This window comes from Pavona decussata, unplaced genomic scaffold (assembly GCF_977016875.1).
Source record: "Pavona decussata unplaced genomic scaffold, jaPavDecu1.1 SCAFFOLD_64, whole genome shotgun sequence".
Taxonomy (NCBI): Eukaryota; Metazoa; Cnidaria; class Anthozoa; order Scleractinia; family Agariciidae; genus Pavona; species Pavona decussata.
In genome coordinates, this window is record NW_028145484.1 from 3450835 (window position 1) to 3462699 (window position 11865).

At 38.6% G+C, this 11865-nt stretch overlaps 2 protein-coding genes across 2 annotated transcripts; both read right to left on the minus strand.

The window, feature by feature from the left end:
* Positions 1-20: 20 nt before the first annotated feature.
* LOC146478506 (multiple coagulation factor deficiency protein 2 homolog) lies at positions 21-2978 on the minus strand. Its single transcript, XM_085112143.1, has 2 exons — positions 2743-2978; positions 21-1139 (listed from the first exon to the last, which is right to left on the minus strand). Exons 1-2 carry the CDS (start codon positions 2859-2861, stop codon positions 800-802), a joined length of 459 nt encoding a protein of 152 aa, XP_084968269.1. The 5' UTR covers positions 2862-2978; the 3' UTR covers positions 21-799.
* Positions 2979-5125: 2147 nt separating this feature from the next.
* On the minus strand, positions 5126-11747 carry LOC146478507 (cardiolipin synthase (CMP-forming)-like). Its single transcript, XM_085112122.1, has 7 exons — positions 11373-11747; positions 10387-10524; positions 9249-9378; positions 8340-8425; positions 7483-7551; positions 6871-6962; positions 5126-5333 (listed from the first exon to the last, which is right to left on the minus strand). The coding sequence occupies exons 1-7, from the start codon at positions 11709-11711 to the stop codon at positions 5252-5254; spliced, it is 936 nt and encodes a 311-aa protein (XP_084968248.1). The 5' UTR covers positions 11712-11747; the 3' UTR covers positions 5126-5251.
* Positions 11748-11865: the final 118 nt, after the last annotated feature.

Consider the following 11865-nt stretch of genomic DNA (forward strand, 5'->3'; position numbering starts at 1 on the left):
TGAACTTAACAACACTGCAGATACATTTCACCTTTATTTTCACAGACAACAAGTTGAGAACAGTTTTAGACTGGTTAAATGCAAATTTAAAACAACGAAAGTCTAAGCCTGGCTGGAGACTCCACACTAGATCTCAGAGATAAGAATGGCAATAATCATTTTTTGTTAAATTAAGATTAAAAATCTTCCAAAATGTATAGGTACTCTCCATTTCCTCAAACAAGTAAATCAAATTTCTTAGTTTTGCCTTTTGAACATCTTTCAGCTTTTGCAACATTAAGTGGGTGCTTGTTGAGGAAAGGCATTTTATGAGGGTAGGGGCTTAACCTTCTAAGCCTCAACTTTGACCAGCATGTTGATATCATCTTGAAAAATCATGGCCTGACTAATTGCACAGGAAGTAATCACCAAAAATAAAAATTATACCGTGATGTATAAACAAATTCTCCCAACTAGTTAGATAAGAAATATCTGAAGGAGAGTGAGAAGAATATCCATGTTAACATTGGTGCTTAAAGGGTTAGTTGAGAAAAAATGTGGTATGCTGAAGAGAAATTAACAAAAAAAAAAAAATTTTGACACAACTACTATTTTGTTTAGTAAGCAAGACTGTTGCCTTAGAAAAATTTCAATGAGCCAACAAGCACAAAAGCTATCAATGCAGTTCCATAACTTGCAGGTTGGTAATGGCAAACACTGGATAATAACAGCATTTACTGAGAATGACTTCATATGAATTAAAAAATTATACCATATTTTGTAGTCAGATCTGTCTTATATTAAGGTCTTTAGTATCCTTTTATCGCTGAGGTTTAGTGGATTCAGGCTTTTCCTTTTCATCCAGTTTCTGTTGTGATTTAATATACTCGGGATAATCAATATACCCATCATTGTTTGTGTCATCAAAACTAAGAATCTGATCAATAGTGGAAGCCATTGCCTCATCAGAAGTCTCCTTCTCATCTTCAATTCCTGATTCCTTGTGATAGTGACTCATGGCTTGCATAAGTTCCAGACCATCCAGCTTTTTATTGTTATCATAATCGTGAAGTCTAAAGTAGTGGAATTGCAAGTCTTCATTGCTCATCTCCTCCTCTTTGATATCGCCTATTTCATCTTTGAGGTGCTCTTTAATGTGGCTATCATAAGGAAAGGAAAAGAAGTAATAAGGGAAATATGTTAGATCAACTAGAAGTGCAGTAGTGACTCCCTTTCCAATCATAGACATTTCAGCTGTTTAATCCGCAGGGAACCCTGGTTCTCAACACGTTCCTCCTTTGCCAGGAGGAGACAAGTCAGCCTCGTTTCAAGGGAAAAGCCCTGGGAACAAGATTGGAGACAAACTAAACACTAAATCTTGCTACAATACTATTAATAGGACATGAAACAGTCAGAAAACAACACAGACTTCATTTCACAAGGTACGCGGTGCACTTTAATACCCGCTATTATACGTTGCAAATTTACCGAACTCACGATAAAATCCCACAAAAATCGTTATATTTTGCCTTCGAGAAAACCTGTTGCGAGCCTGCCTTTCCTTTGGTTAACTACGAACGAAAGTCAAAGGAAGACCTTTTTTATAGTCATGCAGGACGAAGACGTGGAGGAAAACCTCCTTTGTGTGTGTTCCTTGAGGATTTTTGTAACATGTGCAGCTTATGCTATTTCAATTCAGGAGAAAAAATCTTTTCTTCAATTAGCTAGTGGTGTGTGGACTGCGCAGGGTACAAAAAGGGATCTATGAGTGACAAGGGGCGAAGCGGTCAGCGAGGCCAAAAAAGGAAGGTTGCACGTCCGCAATCTTGGCGCTCGCCCCACGCTCCACAGACACTCTCTTCCCCGAAGCGTGTTACTAGGAACGGGAAAATCGCGAAAATAAAAACCGTTTTCATGTACCGTTCGTCTTTTATTGTCATGTCATGTCGCGCTTTCATATTTAATAGTTTTTCGAAACTGAAGGCACTTCGGTGGAAACAAGAGACACGTCACATTTTCTGAGAAAAAAAAAAAGACTGACCCTTTTCCAACCAAGGCTAAACAAAGATAAGATGTAACTTGAATAATTAGATGTGACTATTTTCAATCCCAACCACCTGCTGTACCCGGCTGCACAGAACAGTTAAAAGCAGTTTTGCTAACTGCCAGGCTCAGCTCAGTTGTCATCATCGTGAAATATAAAAACAAATGAATAGTAACACCGGACGATTAATTCATATTAATCTGTCCGTCGATGCGAACTCGTTCGTCAGCGTATTAAAAAAGTGATAAACGATGACATTTGGTCCAAACATAGACCACCTCTTCAGAAATTTTGTTTTACATTCTATTTGGAGGTAAAGACCCCCGGGTAAAGACCATCATGGCGAGACTTGAGTCTGATAGAGCGAAACTAATTTAGCCGAACATCATCCTGCCCAGCAGTCGGTTTCCTCAGTTTCCATTCGGCTGAACCGAACATGGAAATTTTAGTATTATATCTTGCACAGTTCAGATATGAAGGAATAGCTTTGTGATTTTTAAATTTCTTGCAGACATTTGCATATAGTTTACAGCGCGCGCCATGTAAAATAAGTCTCGGCTACCACTGACATTGAAAACCTCAGTCTACAATGATGCCGGTAAGCAATCGAATATACGGGTTATGCTCATCAAGGTACCGTTTTCAACCGTGTGACACGGTTATTTCTCTGACTGATACGGCGATAATTAACTTATCTCGTTCGTTCACCTTATACTCACTTTTTGTCATGAGTGACTTTCGAGTCGTGTAAAGCAGAATGTTGTTCCAGTTCGTCAGCAAGTACAACCGAGGAGAGAGCCACCAAAATACAAACTGTAAAGTGTCGCAGGAAAAACATGTTATTCCTCTCCTGCTTGCACTCGGTTTCTCCGGCGAAGTTTAAGTACCAATAGTTGTTTGTAAGTACTGCATATAAAATGTGAGGGCAATGGCTTAAGGTAAATATACTTATGTTAATTAACACACTTTATTATCATAATTATGATTCCCGCCGTTGAAAGAGTCAATTGTTTTTCCGATTTATAAACACGCGTTGTTTCTCAATTGGTAGGCTAAACTAAAGCAACTCGCTAACGCATAAGATTTTCTTCGCTCCAGTGCGTAAAGACAAATTTGAACAAAAATGACTTCTTTTAGGTAAATTCTGGTGTTTGCAAAACTGTGTTGGAAACACAAACGTTGCAGTGCTCGCAAAATGGCTCGCATCGCGATAAAATCATGATATGAGAAGTTGTTGGCGTTTGAGCAAACTCGCACAGCTGACGTTTGAATGTTTGTCAAACATGTCGTTTTATTTCCAGAGAAAACCGTAGGGTTTTTTTACATGCGCACCAAATGCAGTTTGAAGTGAGTGCAAACTTTCTTTTGGCACAACTATTAATTTTGTCCACTTCAGTTTGCCATGTAAATTCACTCTTTGACTGTTACATAGAAACAGAAGTACATACTTCTGATACAAAACGAGCGCTCATGCTTCCCATACAAAAGTAGTGATTTTACGTAACCCGCAAAATAGAAATAAACATTTTAGACAATAACGTTAACAAGGCACAAGGACAGTATTCAAAACTGAGTGTCGTAAGACCCAAACCAAAGTAATAACTCAAACCAATCACAATTAAATGAGCACAATAAACCAATCAGAATTCGAAGCAAATACATGTAACCGGTGCCAAGCGCGGGAAAAAGCGTGCGCCCAGGTCACGATTAGTTTGGGTTTTGCTTCTCATTGGTTGAGAAAGTGCACGAATCGAATCTCGCTAGCCAATCACAGAGCGTAGAAAAGCAAAACCAAAGCAAGCGCGAAATTACTTTCGACAATTCTTTCAACAATCAATTGACAACTGCTCTGTATTAGCGACTAATTCCATTGCTTTTTTGTTTGTTTAGTTTAGGCTATTTAGGACACTTATGTTCAGAAATGCAGGCAATGGCGAATTTGGCAATTTTGACGAAATCTTGCCACAGTCATAACGGTGGCGAATTTGGCAAGATTTCGGCAAATTCCCAAATAAATGCAAATAAGCTAAACACATGGAAGCCTGCCATGTTGGTGGATTTGACGATTTTCGAACTTCAACCTTTGGCGAAATATCGTCAAATTTGCCAGTTTCGCCAAATTCGTCGAATTCGCCGCTCTGTTGGTACCCTTCTCTTCTTTGAGCTCGTTCAACTGAATTTCAACCTTTGGCGAAATATCGTCAAATTCGGATTTTCGCCACTGCCTGCATTTCTGGACATACAGCTATTTCAATTAACGTTGTCGGATTAAAATCAAGCTAAAAGACAAGACCGCAATGTTTTGTGGGATTATTTTTTATGAATAATTTCATCAAAATCATCCCTGCACGTGCAGGCCATTGTACTGCTAATTACAACCTATTGTTTTCTCCAGGTATGACTGATTTTGATGAATTTATTCATAAAAATCCCACGTAAACTTTCGGTCTTGTCTTTTAGCTTTATGCTTTGAACCGACAACGTTAACTGAAATAGCTGTATCTCATTTAGGAATGACTGATTGATTTTGTTTCACATAATTATTATGTACATTAGAATGCTAACGAAAGTCAAGTGTCACAAATAAAGGAAATTATACGGAAAAAAAATTAAGCTAGGAACACAGTTTGACCTGTTTGGACTATGATAGCTAAATTAGTGGCAAAAGATGAAAGCAAGCAGGCAAGCAAGCATGGACTTGGTAAAAACCGCCGACCGGTTAGTTCAGTTGGTAGAGTGCCGGACTACCGGACTACCCGGCCGGACCACCACTCAGGGTCTTTAAATAACTGAGGAGAAAGTGCTGCCTTTGCTCTAACATCTGCAAATTAGACTTTCTAGTCTTCTCGGATAAGGACGATAAACCGTAGGCCCCGTCTCACAATCCTTGTTTGTAAATAACTCTGTGGGACGTTAAAGAACGCACTCACTGTTCGCAAAGAGTAGGGGACGTAGTTCCCGGTGTTGTGGTCTGGTCTTTGTGCGTATATTATCATGGTTGGGTGGGAAAATGCTCGGAGATATTAGCTGCATTAAGCTACTCTACAATCCGAGGGTAAATAAAGATTGATGATGATGATGATGATGATGATGATGATGAAAAAAACAAACAAACTAAAAAAGTTTAATCAGTTTCGTTGTTCAGTGCTTAAGTCCGGGGCCACATTTAATTGAAGAAAACACCTCTAATTTTGTAAAACATACTACATATCAAAATAATCAGTTAATTTATTTCAAATATTTTACAGATTCTTTGAAGTTGATGACATAACTAACACTGGACGATATAGTTGAAAAAGCCACTGTGTACCTGAAAAGAGAAAAACGACAAACAAGATAAGAAGATGCTACAGCGGTTTTCAGTTCAGTGTCGTAAAACCAAAGCCAAAGCAATTACTGTGACGAATCACAACAAACGTAAATACCGCAATGAACCAATCAGAACTTAAAGCAAATACATGTCACTGGCGTCAAGCGCGGGAAAACGCAGGCAGGCAAGTCGCGATTGGTTTTGGTTTTGCTTCTCATTGGTCGAGAAAGTGACGCGGATTTTGCTAACCAATCACAGAGCGTACTAAAGCAAAACCAAAGCAAACGCGCAATTACTTTCGACACTCAATTGAAAACCTCTCTAAAACACAAATATCAACATAATTGGCATAGAACACTAAACGGAAATACTAAAGTTACAGTCAGACAATAGGCATATTGAACTACCTCTAAAAAGGAAATATCGCAGATCGTGACTTTCAAAACTGTTTTAACGCTTTAACCACTAATATCAGAGAACAAATTCTCCTATCTTGTCCCCATACTTTTCTTATAAAAGTACTGGGGAGAAGTTATTCAAATATCACGAAAATTCACCTTAGGTGATCATATCCTTAATTCTCATGACCTCAGGGGTTGAATAAGCATTGATATTACAAGAAGAAATTTGATACTAATCACTGCTAGGGCTTTTAAAAAGGGTCAAAAACGTTTTTGCCATTTTTAGCAAAAACCTGTGACGTTAGTCCGTTAATTTAGCCGTTTACAAACTTTTAATTCTTTCTTAAGTAGGCGAAAGGTTTTGTAGTGAAGTCGAAACGTCCCTTAAAGGTGTATTGAATGCTTTTGAAATCTTTTTCATCTTGTAGCTAATGTAAAGGTGTTTTAATCAGGGGCACCCAACGGTTCCTTTCGGTGGATATGTGTTCGGAAGGCTTTGAATCAGTCAGTTTTAAAGAAAATCTATTCCTCGGCAAAATGGCAACTAAGAATTTCGTAACACTGGGAAACTAATTCCTTTCGTTGTCGAAGGAGCAAATATGTCATTAATAATGCGAAAAAATGTCAGCTGGCATTTTCGTAAAACCGACAACAGCTCGTAAATTCGGGAAATAAAATGCCGTTTCCTTAAACTTTCTACAACTTAAATTATCAGCTACAGCATCCAAACAAATCAATGTGAATTACCTTACACAAATATGTCTTTAAAATGCATTTACAAAGTACGTGTATATACGTGCGGGAGGAGTCTATTAAATATATACATTGAAAATTCCGAGAACGTGCCCTTACTGACATGGACTAAATGGACCGAGTTTGTCGTTTGCATGCAAAACTCCAATTTGGCGGTTTATCTGGATTAGGCTTCTCCACGGGGCATGACTTCGAGAGAGCAGATGGAGTTAGGAGAGGCCTGGAAATGGCCTATCTTCCAAGGCTGCTACCCATAACAATATTTTTCCGCCTATTTTCAATCCCGGTCTTCTTGAACTTTTGAGTTACCTCCCGAGAACAGAGAGCATCTGCCTTGTTAGATAAATCCTTTCCAAGTATCACGAGTCAGTTTATTTACTCACCACAAGTAATGTAAGTAAGGATGGTCTACAAATCCCATGACAGGGGCTGCTAAAGAACAGCCGACAAGAGCCAGCTGCAAAACTGTGTTTGCCTAAAACAAACAAACAAACCAAACTCCAAGTAAGAAATGACTAAGCTCACCAAAAGCCTCCCTACAACTTTCCTGCAGAATTCAGAGTCCCCTATTTTCCCGTAGGATTTTGGAGACCTACTGCCATCTTGGTTTCTAACGGCGAGCGCCGCCTGAGGAGAGTGTCTAAACTACCGAGGGGGTCCCTAGTCAGTGTCTAGACACTCTCACTTCCCTCTGCATTCGCCATTACAAACCACGATGGCAGCAGGTTGATTGAAGTCTACAAGCCAGTCTCAAAAATCCCACAGAAAAATAGGAGACTGTGAACAGTCTACCTGCGACTCAAAGCGCTAACGATGTGCGGAAGGCCAGTCCCGCATGGGAAGGGGGGACCTTTGACACAAAAATGATAAGGCAATTGTTGACCCTCTTTCTGGGGGAGGGGGGGGAATAATTTGTGGATTGGTACCACTTAGGGTGCTTAAATCTAAAATACTAATACCATTTAATCATAAAAATTAGACACAAATCACCTCACCTTGCCGAGTAGGTTTGGTCTTAGCTCCACCGTGGGAAAGTTGATGTCAAAATATCTGGAAATCGATTTCTACACAAGAAGGATAGAAATTCCCAGTAAATTAAAGAGGTTTGAAATGACACCAAAAGGCAAGCCATGTTATTTTGCTTGCATTTTCAGTAGTCACATGTATGCTATGATTCAAACAGCTGAAAATAAATAATAATAATAATAATAATAATAAATTTTATAGACCATTTCTCAAGGATCCAAAGGTGCTAATTACAGATAAAATATTCTAATTTGAATCAGTCAGTTTTAAGGAAAATCTATTCTTCGGCAAGAATTTCATAACTAAAAACTAAAACAGTTATTTGTTGGAATGTTAAGAAAGCTAGGAAACAAATAAACTAATTACAGAGAGGACATCCCAAACAGTTGAAAATTACAGATAAGAAACACCTACAAAATGAAGTGATAACACAGTAAAGTACCACTTCTCCTTGTTACATTTGGGAAAATATGTGAATATTATTAATCTTCATCGTTGTATTGGATTCAGGACTTGATGTAAGTTGGGGTGCCAGAGTTGAAAATTTCCTGAAATGAAAAAACAAACAAAAAAATTCCCTCCCTCCCCAACCCAACCAGGCATTTGAACAAACAGGTCAGAAGTGAACACAGTGCAATCAGATTCATGCACTCAAATCCACTGCCATCTACCTTCTGTTATATGAAACAACGCACCATTCATAAGATCAAAATTCACAAGCCCTTTTGGTTTGCATCCCAGTGAAAGGTCTGAAATGATATTGTCATTGTGGGTATGATATCAACTATTTATGATTACATGTATCTATAGAAAAACCATAACTCACTGGTGAAGGGAGAGATTGAAATCTGAGGTAAAATGCATAGCCGACAAGAAGTGCATCTCGACTGAGGATAAGTGCAGTTAGAGGAACTACAAGGAGGCAAACAATATAAATAGGATTCAGTTAAATGACAGCTTAAGAATAACCTCCAAACATTAAAGTCACTTATTCATCACTTCAGACTGGGTTCAACCACGTGGATGGTTATTGGGTACTTCACTTTTAAATGCATGGACAAAAGTGTTCCATCAGTAAATAGTACTTCGACATGAAGGTTGTCCTGGCAAATGTTTCCAGTTATAGAAAATAAAAGGGATCAGCAAAATTATAATTTCTTGTTAAGGAATAAAGAGGGGAAGCTGCTCCAGGTTGGTCACATGCCATACCAGTACCTCTAAGATGCCAAACCGTTTACAATTATTTAATGTGGTTAAATATAGTCAAAGTTAAGCTTGAGCCAATGTAGTCAGCAGTCTGTTTTGTGGCAGTACGTGATCTGTGGGGTGGTCCATAGGTCCTGGCAGGGCAAGTTCATGTTGCGCAATATATTTAGCTTGCAATTTAGCTGATTATCGTGGATCATAATATTTTTGCAGTGCAGTGAATCGTTTGCTTTCAAGGTTAAACTTTCAGACTACATACTTAATGCAAGCAATGACTGATACAACTGTCAAAACTATGTCAGTCTTTGATCCTTTAACTTCCATTAAATCAAGCTCTGTTTAGACTGGTATTGCGTGCTATGGCCCATGAAATGTATCACTTTAAGCCTGAGAGAGCTCATGCCTTTTCTGGCTTTTGTTTCACCTACAGCAAGTTGGAAAAGGTGCCTGTTCTTGCAGGCTAGATGACATCTGATCCAAGCCATCAACTGATACTAACACAATTTCCACTCCATGTATATTTACATACCTGGTAAAAGGGAGACCACTGTGAGAGAGACAGTCACGACTGACATGAGAATCTTGTCAGCAAGTGGGTCTAAAATGGTACCCAGCACTGACTTCTGGTTTTTAAAATTCCTTGCTATGAATCCATCAAGCTACATAAAGACAAAATGTTAGTTAAAATATTATATAAGACATAGTTTATCTGACACCAACTAAAAAATACAAGCACCCCAAAATTAAAGCAATATTGAAAGGATGACTGCATAACGGATTAGGGGTCACCTATGTCAATGGTTAGGTTTGTCTGATTCGCCACATCTTTTGGAAGTAACCTACAATTCACTCACAATACTTTATTACCCATGCTTTGTTCTGAGCAAGTAATATCCTGAGCTGGGAACAAAAATTAAATCTTGAACACTTTTTATAGTGCTATTTTCAATAATATTGCTAAGATGTTTCTGCTCGCAGTCTATGAGAAAAATTTAAAAAATATATGGAAAACTCAACTGTGACTGCATTTTCCTAGCAATTCACTACATTCCTGAAAATTTGACTGTTATTTAACAAATCGACGGCAGTTTTCTATGGTCTATACTCTTATAGACCATAAACTGACGTCAAAAATGTTCAAAACTCAAGTGGAACCACAAACCGCAGGCGAGTGGTTTCACTGTCAAGTTTTGGACATTTTATGGCGTCATTTTATGGTCTATAAGAGTATAGACCATAGAAAACTGCAGTCGATTTGTTTTTTTACAATAACAAGGAAAAAGGATGAGCCGAATTGGCTCTTTTTTTCATTGAGAAAGTGCGCGCTACATCTGATGTCATTTTTATTGTCTTTACTCTTATAGACAATAGCTAATGAGCCAATCAGCACGCAGGAATTTGGACAGTTATTGTAAAAGTAATTTTTGTGCCCATATCAGTCTTCAAGCTTGGAGATGGTGAATTCATAATCAAGATTTCAAGAAATAGTTTGACCTCTGATTGACCCACACAAGAATTCTACTTCACCTCCTCTACTTTCAAAACAATGGCCACAAGGTTACTATTTACGTACATATAGGTCTGTATAGACATTGCCTGATTCTTCTTCTGACTCATTAACCATTACTCATAATAATTAGACTAATAATAATATTAAACATAATTACCAAATCTGTGATTCCTGCAACACTAAACAGGGCTATAGAGCTGACAAAATCCTCTGTAACTATTAAGTACCCAAGAACTGGTGTCGCCAGAATCCTGAGAGTCGACAGAAGGTTTGGAACGGTAAATATGTCTTCTTTCTTAAAAGAAAAAAATGCTCCACTTAGAAAGGAATCACACCTAAAATCCTACTCATTCCTCCAAATTGTTGAAACTGCTGTGGAACTCACAAGTATTAATATTATTTTTTTCACTCCAACTGACCAACCCCAAAGTTGAAATTGCAAAAACAATAAACAAAAAGAAAAAAGAGAATAGATTTCCCTATCAGACCTGGTGTGTATTTCACAAAGAAGTAAATATAGTTATTATATTAAATTATAAGACATGTCAAGTGAAAAAAACTATATCGTATTCCCTAGACAAAGCTGGATTTGACAAGATTGTGCAGTTCCAGAAAAAATACATACCCACCACAAGGAAGATCATCGGAAATTCCTAGGGGGAGAGGGTCTTAAAAGCCAAAATTTTAGAAGCAAAGTATGAAGCTAAACTGGAATTTCTAGAGGGGGGGGAGGGGTGCAAAACAAAAAACTTCCGTGGGGGGAGTATGGATATTTTCTGGAACTGCACATTTCGGCACAGTCCCATATATAATTTTCGATTATGTGTACATTTCTGGCTCAAACTCTCTTCTCACTCACTGTTGGCATGACGGTAGTGCATGTATAACTAATGTATGGGGTTTTGCAGATATCTTCCTCTGGAATTTTTTGAATATATTACTACAAGTTAAAGGGTTTGTGCCTAGATATAACATCCCCTCCCATGAACCAACACACCCCACATTATTGGGTAGATATGTTTACTGAACCACCTCTTCCCCCTCACCTGGTCCTCCCCCCACACCCCCAGCCCCAACCCCCCCCCCCCCCCCCCCCACAGGATTGAAGAAAATCTCTTTCGCTTGTTCGACTTAAAACCTTACCATTTCTTTCATTTGCTCAATCTTTGCCTTGATTTTTCTTGCCCCAGATTTTGTTTCTCCTGGCTCTCGTTGCAGCCGAATAACCGAACGACTTAAATTTCTTGACGCCTGGCAGAACACGGAAAAATCTTCAGCGAGAGCAGTGCGACTCCTCTGCCACAAAATGCCCCTAGAAATCCGATCGTCGGACGAACGACGACATCCAACGAAGCCAACACTTGAGAGAAAAGCTGCAGGCATAGTGTACTTGAGTTTTAGTGGAATAAATCTGACGCTGAGACATCGTTTTAGTGGTAAATTTAAGCGGAGAGCCTTGCATGTCATGCAAGCTCCCGCCATCTTGCTTTCTGGGTACCAATCTCCTTACGGGTAACTGAACCATGCCACAGGAAGGCATGCATTGCGCACATGCATTGTGTGCAACCTTAAAAATGCTCTGCACCTTCTTTTTTTCTTTTTTTCTTTTTTTTTTTTTCAGTAAATACGAACAAAT